This window comes from Neomonachus schauinslandi, chromosome 2 (genome assembly GCF_002201575.2).
Source record: "Neomonachus schauinslandi chromosome 2, ASM220157v2, whole genome shotgun sequence".
Taxonomy (NCBI): Eukaryota; Metazoa; Chordata; class Mammalia; order Carnivora; family Phocidae; genus Neomonachus; species Neomonachus schauinslandi.
Window position 1 is genome coordinate 161,990,563 of NC_058404.1, and position 14,849 is coordinate 162,005,411.

General features: G+C 38.2%; 1 protein-coding gene across 1 annotated transcript in view; it reads left to right on the top strand.

The window, feature by feature from the left end:
• The window catches only part of SCFD2 (sec1 family domain containing 2), a 438,974-nt gene that overhangs the window by 195,012 nt on the left and 229,113 nt on the right, over positions 1 to 14,849 (top strand). The window contains exon 5 of the mRNA XM_021701578.1: positions 9,210 to 9,459. Coding sequence (XP_021557253.1) covers positions 9,210 to 9,459 — 250 coding nt within the window. The remainder of the gene's footprint in view (positions 1 to 9,209; positions 9,460 to 14,849) is intronic.

Sequence of the window (14,849 nt, forward strand, 5' to 3'; positions counted from 1 at the left end):
TATTTTCGCAAATCTCTTTAACATCTCACTGAGTAGAAAACAGCTGGATTCTCATATTTTCCTCCTCCTTCAATATGCTGCCGTATGTTGTTTTGGTTGAAGTTTATAAAGAAAATCCAGTCTCATGCAAATACATAGTTAGAAAAGGAAGGAATATATATATATTTTTTTTTAAGATTTTATTTATTCATTTGAGAGAGAATGAGATAGAGCATGAGACGGGGGAGGGTCAGAGGGAGAAGCAGACTCCCTGCCGAGCAGGGAGCCCGATGCGGGACTCGATCCCGGGACTCCAGGATCATGACCTGAGCCGAAGGCAGTCGCCCAACCAACTGAGCCACCCAGGCGCCCCGGAATATTTTTGATAGCCTTTTTAGATACTCTCTTTTGATACATACCTAGACTCTACAAGCAGTGATTTCTTAAGGGTAAATTGTTGTGTGGAATCTGAAATCATATCAGTGAGCTTTTCGTACTCTTTTACATTAAAATCCACTGGCCTACCTTGTATTTGGATAGATCTTTTGTTTATTCCTGATTTTCTTACATCATACATTGGTCATTTCCAAATATTGGCGTATTGAGTTATGCAGATCTTCCAAATGTTGACATAATTCATTATGCAATTGAAAATCACAGTTTTAATGTCGCCATTGATCTCGTCAGAAAAAATGTATAAGTACAGAGAATCTGCCAGTGGCAGAAACAAGTTTTCCAAAATTTGAATTTTTGGTTAAGAGTCAGAATTTTATCATTGGCAATAAATATGTCAATTGTTTTTCTTAAAGGAACGAGATTACTTTGTTCATTTTTGAGAAAATGTTTGCCAAATACCCGAGTCTTAATAATCATAATTTCTCTATCATTCTTTCAAGTAACAGTGGTTTTACGTGACAGAAATAATTAGTTCCGTTCATAACCCAAATAATTGCATAGATGTTTTTCCTTGAGATAACCACTGTGCTTTAGCATACAGGAGAAATGCCTTATGCATAGCTCCTACTTTGTTACACAAAATATTAAAGAGACACTTATTTAAGGGTTGAGGTTTTGTAAGATTAATAATTTGTACTGCTTCATCAATGGCATTCTTAAGTGAAACTGGCTTTGTAAAAATTCCAACTGTGAATACATAGTATAGTGGTAAAGAATACAGTGACCGTTAGCATAGTTTGGAACCATTCTACTCGTTCCATTAAGATACCAGCAATTTTACCCATCATTATTTTTGCATTACTAGTGCAAATGTCAATGTAGTGAAAAAGGCAAAGAATGTCCTAGTATCCTGATAAAAACAGTTTTGACATTCTGAAAAGCTCACTGGGATCTTGGGTCTAGAGACCACATTTTCAAAACCACTGTCTTACATGATTATTCTGAGCTCGATGAATATTAGCTTATATGAGATTGCATGGTTTGGGACTCACTAGTTCTAGAAAAAATTGTTAAGTAGCAAATTTAGATTTGGTGTGTCTCTGTGCTTTCCCTTTTTGTGGCACCCCTGAACGCGCTCCCTAGCACCCTAGTGGGACAGAGGGACTGAGTACCACTGAGGTACCTATTCATGTTTGCTCTTGTTTGTTTAATTAGTCATGCAGCAAGTATTGAGAGAGCCTAACCTTGTACCAGGTTCTTTGTCTCGGCTCTGGGCCCTGATGCAGAGCTTGTCATGCCCTACCTCACAAAACCACTTGTATTAGTTTCCTATTGCTGTTGTAGCAAATCAAAACAAACCTAGAGGCTTAACAAACATAGATTTACTATCTTACAACTCTGTAGGTCAGAAGTCCAACACTGGTCTCACCAGACAAAAATTGAGGTGTTGGCAGGGCAGCTGGGTGGCTCCATTGGTTAAGCATCTGTCTTCGGCTCAGGTCATGATCTCAGGGTCCTGGGATCGAGACACGCATCAGGCTCCCTGCTCAGTGGGGAGTCTGCTTCTCCCTCTCCCCCACCCCTCCCCCTAACTCATGTGCTGGCTCGCTCTCTTTCTCTGTCTTAAATAAATAAATAAATAAAATCTTTTTAAAAAATCAAGGTGTTGGCAGCACTGCATTCCTTTTTGGAGGCTCTGGGGGAACATCCATCTCCTCATCTTTTCCAGTCTAGAGGCCCCTGCCTTCCTTAGCTTGTGGCCCCCTTCCTCCCCCTTCAAAGCTGGCAGCCTTGCATCTCTCTCTGACCATAGCCAGGAAAGGTTCTCTGCTTTAGGGACTCACGTGAGTAGACTGGGCCCACCCAGATCATACAGGCTAATCTCCATCGCAAGATCTGTAACCTTAATCACGTTGGCAGTGACATATTCTGGGGTTAGAGTGTGGGCCTTTTTCAGGGGTCATAACTCTACCTACCACACACTCTTAGTAAGTGGGTGTTAAATATTTGCTGAGGAAATGAAGGAAGGATCTTAGCCCATTGCTCATTTCTCGGAGCTGTGCTCCTCCCTGAGATGGCAGTCGATTGGGTAAGACTCAGTTGAGGTACCATCCCTCCCAGGACTTGATGCTCCTCTGCTGTATCTCCAAAGTGGATGAAAACTTCCACTAAAGCACTTACTTACTGCATCTCCTCTACTGTTTACTCCTACCCCCACTCACCTGTAAGCTCCTGGAATCTTGTGTCTTGCCTTGTTCTTTGTATGCCCAGAGTATAGCACAGTGACTGGCACTTCGTATGTACACAATAAACATTTGTTGAAGATTCATGAGTGCATCAATGAATTATCCTCCCATACACCAAGTTCCATTTTTGCATTTTGCCTCGGGCATATACAGAAGGCCATCCCCCAAAGAAGCAGAGTGGCTTTAATCATAGGAATCTAAAGCCTGTGACAGGTATCAATGCAAAGGTGGCAAGTGATGTTTGGGGGCAGTAGGGCCTTAGGCACTCCCTCAGGCCCTCACTGGCAGCATCCCATGAGCCCACACCCCGTGACTGAGCTGGACCTTGGAGGAGCTGCACAGATGGGTTCTCCAGCAGCCCGTGAGAATGGCTTTGAGTTTCATGGAGGGTCTGCAGGCCGCACCCCAGAGGAGCAGGTGTGGAGCCAGCCCGGCCTGCTCAGCAGCCAGGAGGAATATGGCCTGTTCGCTCCTCAGGCCTGCGGATGTAGCCAGCACAGGGCCTGCCTCTGACTTCGCAGAGGTGTTTTAATTCAGCCCCCCTACCCTCAAAATGGCTTTTCTAAAGACAACATGCATTTTACAGAGAGCCTTTTGTATGGAGTTACTGGGGACTCATTCAAAAATAACAGGAGCTCCAGACTGCAGAATTAAAAAAAAAGAAAAAGTTCTGTCACTCTAGACACAGCTCTCATCTTCCACCTCCTACTAGTTGGCCCATTTATACCAAAATGAATGAGAAATTTAATCCCTGGTACTTTATAAAGAAGCCATTTTTTTGCTTTGGTTGTGGTTTGCTCTGTGTGTGCTTTTTTAATGGCAGTGTTTAATAATGTTTATATTGCCTTTAACCTTTGACTAACTTTGCAGTTAAGTTCCCAGATGTGGTGTCACATCCAATACTGGCAGGCTGCTCCTCCCTCCTTTGAGACCATGAACTTCTTATTCCTAGAAGGTTTTTCATTCCTGCCAGTCCTCTTGGTCACTCCTACCAGGCAAGCAAGCATGGGGTAGTAGTAGGCATTTCATATTGATCAGAGGCTATGTGCCAGGCACTGCGCTTTGTGATTTACTTCTGTTACTAGATCTGGACAACAACCTTATGAAGCGAAAGCTATTATTGTCTGGCCTCAAATGTAAGGTCAAGCATTTTCCCCAAAGTCAACCCTCAGAAGAGAGGTTGTCCTTTGATGTTTGGGTCCTTATAAAGACTGCCCCATTGTGGGGATTACTGTATTTTAAACCACAAAGTAGTTTAAGTAATTGTCCCAATATGAAAAGGGGTGTCTGAGGGGCTGCTTAATTTTCAGACATTTGTGGTAGTTTGTCCATTCTCCAGGTGAGGAAACTGAGACTTGGAGAAGTTAATTTAAGTTGCCCAAGGTCACACAGCTCGTAAGTGCTACAGCTGTTTCTCAGGCATATAATTTTACTCCCGTAACCTCATTAGCAATCCTCCTCCGATTCTTTCTTTCAGCTTTAAAAAGGTTTCAATCTAGGGTCTCACTGATCTTTTCCTTTTTCTTGTTGAGGTTTCATTCTAAGAGAAGAGAGTATGGGAAAATTGATATACATCCAATCTGGAGTCATGCTTTTATGGATAGTCCTAGGAGGATCTAATTGGCCTTCCAAGCCAGTGTGTTTAGGATTCCCTCTCTTTCATCCATGCCAGACGATCTCCCTGCCTCCCTTTGCCATTGATGGGAGGTTCATTGCTTCCTGAGTCAGTCCCTTACTTTAGTTCCTCTGTTTGAAGAATTCTTTTTTTTTTTTTTAAGATTTTATTTATTTGAGAGAGAGAATGAGACAGAGAGAGAGAGCATGAGAGGGGGGAGGGTCAGAGGGAGAAGCAGACTCCCTGCTGAGCGGGGAGCCCGATGTGGGACTCGATCCTGGGATTCCAGGATCATGACCTGAGCCGAAGGCAGTCGCTTAACCAACTGAGCCACCCAGGCATCCCTGTTTGAGGAGTTCTTATACTCAGCTGAAATTGTCTTTCCTGGAATTTTCAGTCTGACAGAAGGAGATCCAAAAGTACCTGGATTTGTCTCTTATTATCTTCCCTTCCCTCAACTTCCCTTTCCCTCTCTTCCCCTCATCTCTCCTCCCCTTGCCAAAAAAATGTTTTATTGTAGATTATTTGAGATGTATAGAAAAGTTGTCAAGATAGTATAGAGAGTTCTGTATATCCCTCACCTCATTGTGAAAATCTTACAGTACTGTAGTGTATTTGTCAAAACTAAGAAGCCAGTATTGGTACATTACTACTGACTATAAACTCCAGACTTTAGTCTGATTTTACTAGTCTCCCCCACCCTGCCCCCCATGCTCTTTCTCTGTTTCCAGATCCCATCTAGGATCCCATCACATTTTGTCATTAGTCTCATCTGGTGTGTGATAGCTTTTTAGTCTTTCCTTGTTTTTCATGACTTGACAGTCTTGAGGAATACTAGTTAGGCATTTTGTAGAATGTTCCTTAATTAGGATTTATCTGTTGTTGTTTTTTTTGTGCAGTTATGGGTTTGGGAGAAAAATACCGCAAAAGTGAAGTGCCATTCTCATCACATCATATTAGGGACACATGATATCATTTGCTTTATCACTGGTTATGTTAACCTTGATCTTCTAAGGTAAAGTTCTCCTCCCTCCTCTTTCCATACACAATTTTTTAGAAGCAAGTCATTATGTGCAGCCCACACTCAAGAGGTGGGGGGATTAAGCTCTAACCCCTGGAGGGGGCAGTGTCTACATAAGTTATTTGGAATTCTTCTGTAAGGAACATTTATCTCTTCTCCTACATTTATTTATTTATTTATTTATTTATTTATTTATATTTATTTATGCAATCACTTATTTAGATCAATATGGAGTGAAGCACATTTTTTTGTATTTGGGGTTATAATCCATTACTACTTTATTTTCTTACCCAAATTGCTTCAGCTTTGGCCACTGGGAGGCCTTCCAGTTGTCTCTTGTGTCCTTTTGACATGCCCCATCCCTTTGTTTTTTTAAGGACTTCCTTACTTTCTGGCACAACAAGATCTTCCAAGTTCTTCTTGTATTTTCCCCTGCCCCATCCCTTGAATCAGCCATTTCTCTGAGGATCCCTGGTTCCTTTTATTTGAGAATGATATTACATACCAAGATCTGGCCACTGGGTGTGCTCATTGCTACTGAGGTGTCTTACTTCTAGACTCTCTTGGTGGCAGAACTAGGAAATAGATGTATGTATATCAGCCCTTGTCACACACGTACCTATGATAGTTCTGTATCTACATTTGTTTCTGTAGTAAAACTTTTCTTTTGAGCATTTATATTTTTCTGTGTAGCCAGCAATGAAATGTGATTCACAGCCTACTATCACCAATGGTAATGTTTAAAAAAAGAGAGAGAAGAAAGTTAAAATGGAGGTGTTGGCATATATATGGCTTAAGAACTGAGCCATCTTTTAGTTGGATCATGTCATTTTAGAGATGAAAAGATCCTGAGAAGTTTATTGGGATCCTACGAGGTTAAGGAGCTGCTTAGTGGTACAGTCAGGTTTGGAATCTGGGTGTTTGAAATGGAGTCTTTTTATTTCCACCATATCTCATGGCTCTTTAAGACTGATCAGTATTCTTCACTTTGTATTCAACTCAATAATTAGCTTTTGGGAATGCTTTAAGCAGATTAGAATGTAATTTTATAAATTGATGTGCACAGGTATTACCTAGCTAACAAACATCTGCTAGAGTGTTAATGAGGTAGTTGGTTCTCCAGCAATATATCTTAGATCAACAATTTGAAAATTATGCTCTTATGGCCAGATGTTAGTGGGTGAACCTTTTCAAATGATTATGATGATTATTCTACCTTGTTTTACTTTTTATAACTATCTTTTAAAAAGATCCTTTTGCTCTGGGAAGAGAATCATAGGGCTCCTATAGGATAGATACTTGATGCATATACCTGCTTTTTAGAAATGAGATATAATGAAGCAATGAAGGAATCTGCTTAATGTTATCCAAAATGTTGGTGATAGGGTAAAACGGAAAAATGAAAGCTGTAGCCCCCACAGCCCCACTTCTAACAGGCCAGCCACATAGCTCCTATATTTCAAATTGCTCTTGGCAGCTTGTAAAGCAGAAAATACTTGAATGCTTGTCTCCAGAGACTCCTGAGGTTATAGGACAGTCCTAGGATGCCTTCAAATGTTCTAGCCATTTCCTTTGAGAAGTGGGTTTGTTTACACTGGGTAAATCATGTCTTGTCACCATGTAACACTAAAATCATCCTGTTCTTTTCCATCTGTACCTATTCATTCCAGAGACTTATCATTTTGTTTTTGTTTGGTGCATTGTGAACATCCAAGATTTTTAGTGGAAATGAATGGTAACAGCTGTTTTTCGTGTACCAAATAATATAATTGTAAACCTTAACCTTGAGATGATATGTCCAAATTTTTCCAGGTGTGGAAATGACTTGACTAGAAAAGTTCGTTTTGGGGTAGTTATCCCAATACAGAATCACATTCATCTGCTTGCCATCAACTTCATTCAAAGAGAGAGCATTTCTGTAGGTTATTTTTTAATTCCAACACTCCCTTCTTAACCTGGCCTTTCCTCTTTAATATAGTGTATTTTCATACACATAAACATACACATACCCTAACGTCCCATCTTCCTTCTTTCCCACTTTATTCTTCTCCATAGCTCTCACCACCATCTAGTATACTATATATTTTACTTCTTTAGCTTCTTAATTGTCTGTTTCACCCAACTAGAATGTAAGCTCTATGAGAGCAAGGGATTTGTTTCATTGACTGCTATATCCCCAGACCCAGTATAATACCTGGAACACGGTAGAATCTCAATGAACCCTTCTGAATGAATGACATGGAAGTTGCAAGTTGTGATCATTTGGCCCCTGATTTTAATATAAATTCAAATAGTTGAGTTTTATTTTATAGGATTATTTTATATTAAAAGTGAAATAAAGCACATGATTTAAAATGGGGATTTATCTATCCACCAAAAATCTCATAATTTGTATGAAACATGGTATAGCAATTTAGAAGTTATGCAGTTACTCCAGAAATGCCATGCTGTTATCACATGCAAGGAATTTTGAAATTCTCTGCTAAATATCACTCATGAAATTAGTGGAAGAGCTAAAAGGAAAAAAATGTTTTAAGTTATAAAGTGGATTACCTTCAGATTTACCCAAAGATATCTTGAACCCTAAGTGACATTGCCCAGTTTGATCCCTTATTCTATTCACCAGGTTTAGCAGAAAATGACTGTTCCTTGTTACAAAAAAAAAATCCTATGATCAATAATCGTACTACTGGGTATTTACCCAAAGAATACAAAAACACTAATTTGAAAGGATATATGTACCCTTATGTTTATTGCAGCATTATTTACAATAGCCAAATTGTAGGAGCAGCCCAAGTGTCCATCAATAGATGAATGGATAAAGAAGTGGTATGTCAGGGCACCTGGATGGCTCAGTGGGTTAAACATCCGCCTTAGGCTCAGGTCATGATCCTGGAGTCCCGGATCAAGCCCCACATCGGGCTCCCTGCTCAGTGGGGAATCTGCTTCTCCCTCTGCCCCTCACCCCACTCTTGTACTCTCTCTCTCTCTCTCAAATAAATAAATAAAATCTTTAAAAAAAAAGAAGTGGTATGTATATACAAGGGAATATTACTCAGCCATGAAAAAGAATCAAATCTTGCCATTTGCAACAACATGGATGGATCTAGAGAGTATAATGGTAAGTGAAATAAATCAGTCAGAGAAAGACAAATACCATATGATTTTACTCATATGTGGAATTTAAGAAACAAAACAAGTGAACAAAGAAAAAAAGGAGACAAACCAAAAAACAGACACTTTACTATAGAGAACAGATGGTTACCAGAGGGGGAGGGGGTGGAGGGAGGGGTGAAATAGGTGATGGGGATTAAGAGTACATTTACCATGATGAGCACTGAGTACTGTATAGAATTGTTGAATCACTATATTGTACACCTGAAACTAATATAACACTGTATGTTAACTATACTGGAATTAGAATTTTAAAAATTTAAAAAATAAATGAAAATAAAAATAAACTTTGATTTTGGAATAAAAAAATCTATTCTGACTAATATTTGCCAATATAGAGAATATTAAAAAGAATATACTGTAAAATTCGAGGTGATTCCTCTAAAAGAATGTCAGCATTCGTTTGGATATATAGATGCTGACATGTTTTTATTTTTAATTGTATTGCTTTAAAAATACATTTTTTTAATTTAAAATTTCTGGTATCTGAAGTACTTAGCACTTATAAAATTAGTGGACTCTTACTTGTATAAGTTATATGTAAGATAATATAAAAGGGCTTGCAACTTTACTAGCTATGTTATAAACTAGATCATACCAATCAATCTAATGCCAATTTCTTGCAGCATTCTCTCTAGGACAAGAAACAGACAAATAAAAAGCAATCTAGTCATGAACATCACAAACTTGTTTGCAAGCCATCTTTGGACTGATACTGTGTATTAATTACGTCTTTGTATAAGAATGACTATTTTCTTATTACCACCTTTTATTTCAGAGCATTGGGGAGTCAACAATGTCTGTTGTGTTAAATCAGCTGCTGCCCATGATTAAGCCTTTGGACCAGAGGACCAATGATGACTACAGCCCTGAAGAGCTGTTGATCCTCCTGATATATATTTATTCTGTCAGTGGAGAGTTCACAGTGGACAAAAACCTGGGGGAAGCTGAAGAAAAAGTGAAGAAAGCACTGGCTCAGGTCTTTTGTGAAGAGTCTGAATTGTCACCTTTGCTACAAAAAATCACAGGTGAGTGTTTAATAAAAAATATAGGACATAAACATCACTGATATAGAAAAGGGTTTAAAAATAAAGGCATTTTAGAAAGAGGTGAAACCACCTTCATTGGAGTTGTTTGGAATTTTATGAGGCCTGATGAATACTAGCCAGCCTTTAGGATTAGAGGTTTTCATTGCAATATTTTTTTTCCAGCTATAGTGAAATTATCTTCTAATTGCCCATCGCAGCTCCTATTTCTAGAGCCTTGTTAAAATAGCAAAATTTTCACAGGGTGTAATATCTTTAAGAAAAAATAAGATGTGCAGCCTATTCAAAGGGTTTCTGTTGACATAGTTTCTTTGAGATTGTCATTTCAAACTTACACACACACACACACAAAACTGTTTCCCTAAAATGTTATGCAATGTCATAAAATTGAAAATTGCAATTTTTAAGAGTACTTTTATACTTTTTACTTCTCATATCTCATTTTGAATCTGAATTAATTGGTAGTATCCCAGATAATATCCGAATATCTCAGTAAAGGAGGCTATGCTGATTCGGGAAAGATATATCATACACTCTAACCATTTTTACTTTTAGTAAGAACTGTGATGTAACTCATAGAGACATTCATTTGTGTTTTTCTTATCAAACTCAGTATTATTTCTATTTTGCGCAAAGCTTATTTCCATTAGTATGGATGGAGCCTGGGTCTGTTTACGAGTGGAAATTGTTAAAGCTTACACACAAAGCTTAAATAGTCTAAAAACATACGTAGCTTCCATTCATTCATGAGTGTGTGTGTGTGTGTGTGTTTGTGTGTGTAGGTGTGTGCAGACCTCTCCATTCAGGAAGGCTCCACTGAGGCACATTATGTATTTCCCAGCTCCTCCTCCTGTTGCCTGTCGCACCTCACTGAGGGGAGCGTCCAGACCACTCCGAAAGAGGCTGTGTAGCTGTCCACCGAAGTGCCCCATGCATGGTGCTGGCCTTCGTGCCCACGGCTGACCTTTTCTTTGTCTGGCTATGGAAAATGAAACCCTGACGAGATGGAAACAGAAGTTTCCACAAAAATGAAACATTTCCTTGCTTAGTATAGAACCTCTTTGCCAACTTAAAATCTACTTAAGGAAAACTTGTGGAATTTGCTCCCATTTCATTAAGTTACGGCTCTCTATGCGACTACATGTTTGTTTGGCTATAAATGAATATTGACTTAGAAAGGTTTAATATGGTTTATACAGTGCTCTGAACAGTAATTTGATTCAAAGTAAATTTGAATGCCAAGAGAATTTAATTGGGAGTTATTCTTAAAATGCATAATTTCAGAAACAGACAACAAAGATGGTTTGTTTTAGCTGAGGTTCTTTGGATGGCTTTTCTGTAACATTAGTATGTTGCTGTATTATTTTGGGAATTGAAGTCATGCTGGAAGAGTATTCGTTTAATACTCACTCAAGGTGTTTATTGACCCAGCATTTCACTCTTTATTACTTTCTCTATTTATGATTGCTTAGGATATTGCATTCTCTTGCTTTTAAATGTGACTTTACATTTAAAAACACTTCTGTACATTCATGTTTATATCAAGAAATAGTAAGTTTAGCAAATAAAGCTTAAAAATAAGAATTTGTAGAAATTTTCGTATATTTAAAAATTTTAGAGACATTTTATAATATGAAGTATACATTCCTACCTCGGTAAACTTTGGATGTACAGTTTAAGCAGGGTGGGTAAGATGCACTACTTAAATTTGGCATAGGTGAACTTACTAGTGGGATACATGTGCATCACTCCACCTCCATGGACACCAAAAGGACTTTATTTCTGAAGATAGACTTTTACTTGGCCATAGACATACCCCTATTAAGTATCTTGGAAATTCAAATGTTCTGAGAAGTAGGGTTTATGTTTACAATTAGCTGCTGAGGCAACTGTTTACATCTCAGGAAAAAAGCACTAGGATGGTGTGGGGGTAGCAGTGACTCAATCTTGTAGAACAAGGTGGGATGTTCCATTATATATTGAAAGAATAGAATCATCTTCCAAATTGCCTTCCAAAATGCTTGGGCAGTTGTGGAACTAGGTTAACCTGGCTTTACCATGAACTTGCGCACAGTGTTGGGTTTATGTTATTCCAGTTTATAGTCTTGGCTTACTTGTTACTGGGTGGCAGAATTTCTTTTATGGCCTGTGCACATTTTGAGGTTGATGAAATTTCGTTTAAAACTATTATTGAAAGCAAGCAATTAATCAGTAAAACTCCACTTTTTATATTATAATTTTATTAATCTTAATGTTAATAGAATCAAGAAAATAATACTTTTTCTGTACTGAAAACTCAAGCATGTGATCATCACCTAAAAGTGAAAGGATCAGAATTTGAACCCAGGTGTTCTGGATCTGGAGCCCAGGTCTTTAAACAAGAGATTCTAAACCTGCTACCAGCTCACTTCCATAACCATTGCATTTATTATATTTTGTAACTGAGGCTTGCTTAAACTTACTGTTTTATGCCATGCATGCTCAGCCATTCCATCATGTTCTTATTTTACAAACAGTGAATTAATATTTGGTTAATATTGTAGATATTGCCTGTTCTTTTTACTCTGTCTGTAATAGCTACTTACAGATGTTTCCTCATGCCTTCCTATTTTCATGCATGTATTCTCTTTGTTTCTGCATTGCTATTAAGAAATTAAAATATTATTTCTAGTCATTGAAATCTATTGGTTGTCTAGCTTTCTAAAATAGGAGTGGCAAACTTAAATTCTTTTTATTTCAGTGATATCTCTTGACAATAATTGCCCTGTGTTTAAAATTCATATTTCCTTTTTATATGTTGAATATGTAATTTACTTTTGGCGTTTTCTTTCATTTCTCCCTATTCTTCCCTTTTATAGAAAGCACAATGAGAAACTGTAATTGGCAAAACATACAAAAACTTAAGCATGGTCAACGGCAGCATACTATTTTCCTTTTGATAGCTACTTTTAGGGAGAATGGCAGGCAAAAACTCTCTTTTCTACTCACACAAAATAACAAGGGCTGGCTCCCTGAGTGTCAGGGATAGGAATTGTAAAAAGTAAATTGGTATGGCCTGAAAATGTCATTTACTGTGCCGTCTCAGTCTTGCTAAGTTCAAAGAGATTATCAGTTTCTGTGTATGTTAGTGTTTGCCTAGCAGTCACAAGAGAAAACAAAGGAAAACCATTTGAACTTTCTTCAGAGAATGAAGTCAAAATTCTGATTTTGAAGATCTGTGTAAACTTGGAATGTCATCATACAGGGAGGTGTATCAGATAAAGCATAGAGCTTAGATGTAAAAATCCTTGATTCAAAAGTCCTGGCTCTGTCATTTCCTAGCGGTGTGTGTTAGTCATCCTATCATCCATCTTTGAACCTTGACAATAAACATAAGTGCTATATTGATGACCACTCAGTGATTTTACTAAAAATAAAATGATGTTATATGGAGCTAACATATAACAAATAATATGTGAGCTAATTTCCAGTCCATACACACTGTAAATAAGTAATCATCTCCTGTGTCTGTTGTTATTTTGGTAGCTTGTAGCTGTCATGTAGGGCAGTACTTCCCAACCTTAATCACATTGTGACACACACAGACAACGAGTATGCTTGCATAGTGTACTCAGGTAAGTGGACAGAACTTTTTGGTCAGAAGCAGTCAGCCCTGGGTCTTTGGCCAGTCCAAACCCTACCTAACTAACCTGTGAGCCGAAGTGAAACAGCTCCGCACACATGTAACCTATTAGGAGCAAATCAGTACTCAAAGGGTATGTTGGTCAGAAGGTTCTGGAACCAGAAAAAAAGGAAAACAAAACTTGCGTATAGTTTTTGACACCCAAAACTATTTTGGAAAAATTTCTTTTTGGTAAACAACTTTTATGTTGCTTATTGATTTATGTCCCTGGATTTTTATACTGTCTTGAAAGGTCAATAGGGGCTAGATCTGTTGAGTTTAGTGGAAAGCTAGGGAATGAGTGATTCAAAGTATCTAAAAAAAAAATCTATAGTTCAAGATAGAGGCATAATGATACCATGGAAACTGTATTTATATTTATTACACTCTTATTCTTCTTCCTGTTGATAATTTGGGGTTATCACTTATTGTACCATTGTATAAGGATTACACCTGGATATATATAGTGGGAAATTTACCAGATTAGCTTAACAAATAGGGATTTATATGTTCTCAGCAGGAAGTTCAGAGACAGGCAGCAGAACTCATGTTCTTTCTGGCTTCTTTCTTTCTTTCTTTCTTTCTTTCTTTCTTTCTTTCTTTCTTTCTTTTCTTTCTTTCTTTCTTTTCTTTCTTTCTTTCTACTTTCTTTCTGGGTGTGTCATCATGGTCATGAGGTCGTCACTCCTCCTTGACTTAGTATGTCCATGCTTCAGGCAATAAAGGAAGACGGTTGAAAGTAAGAGGCATATATTAACAGAGGCTGCCCTTTTTCATATTAAGGAACACAATAACATTTCTCCTGTCCTACTTGTATCATTGGCTAGAACTGGGTTTCATGATCACCTCTGGCTCCTAGAGTGTTTTTAACTGGGCATCTATTTGTCATGACCAAAGTCAGAGTTCTGTTAGAAGAAAGAAGGTGAGAATGGACAGTAAGTAAAAAACTTGTATTTGCTGCAGTTATCATTTTAGGCTTCCCTGATAGGGAAAATTGTAAGGGAAGATAATATACTGTGAGGTAGAGTGATGCCCATGGTATGTTAATCCACAGTTATAATATTGACGTTTCTTTTATAGTATATACTGAAATAATGTGCTATTGTGTGCTAGTATCACTGGACTTACATCACAAATATTTTCAACCTATCAATATTTGTTGAATATGTCTACATACCTGGCATTATTCCAAGGTCTTGAAGCATAGAACCCCTGGGGGGCAGTGGTAGTGAAATGTAAAGGTTCTTAGCACAGGATTAGGAGTTGTGTGCCTGGGTTTTAGTTCTGACTCTGAATCTTAGTAATTGTGCCATCTTGAGTAAGTCATTTAACTTCACTGATGCTCAGTTTCCTCATAAATCAAGTGGGGATAGTAATGACAGTAACAGACTCATGAGATAAAATAGTCAAAGTGCTTGGTGCAGACCCTGGCACATGTGCTGTCAGTTTGTGTTCTCTACATCATTATCATTATTATTTTTTTGATGATTTTATTTATTTATTTGACAGAGAGAGAGCACAAGCAGGGGGAGCAGCAGAAGGAAAGGGAGAAACGGGCTCTCTGCAGAGCAGGGAACCCGATGCAGGGCTTGATCCCAGGACTCTGGGATCATGACCAGAGCTGAAGGCAGTTGCTTAACTGACTGAGCCACCCAGGCGCCCAAGGATATTCAGTCTTAATAGAGAGAGTGATAGGGAACGGCAGGGACTA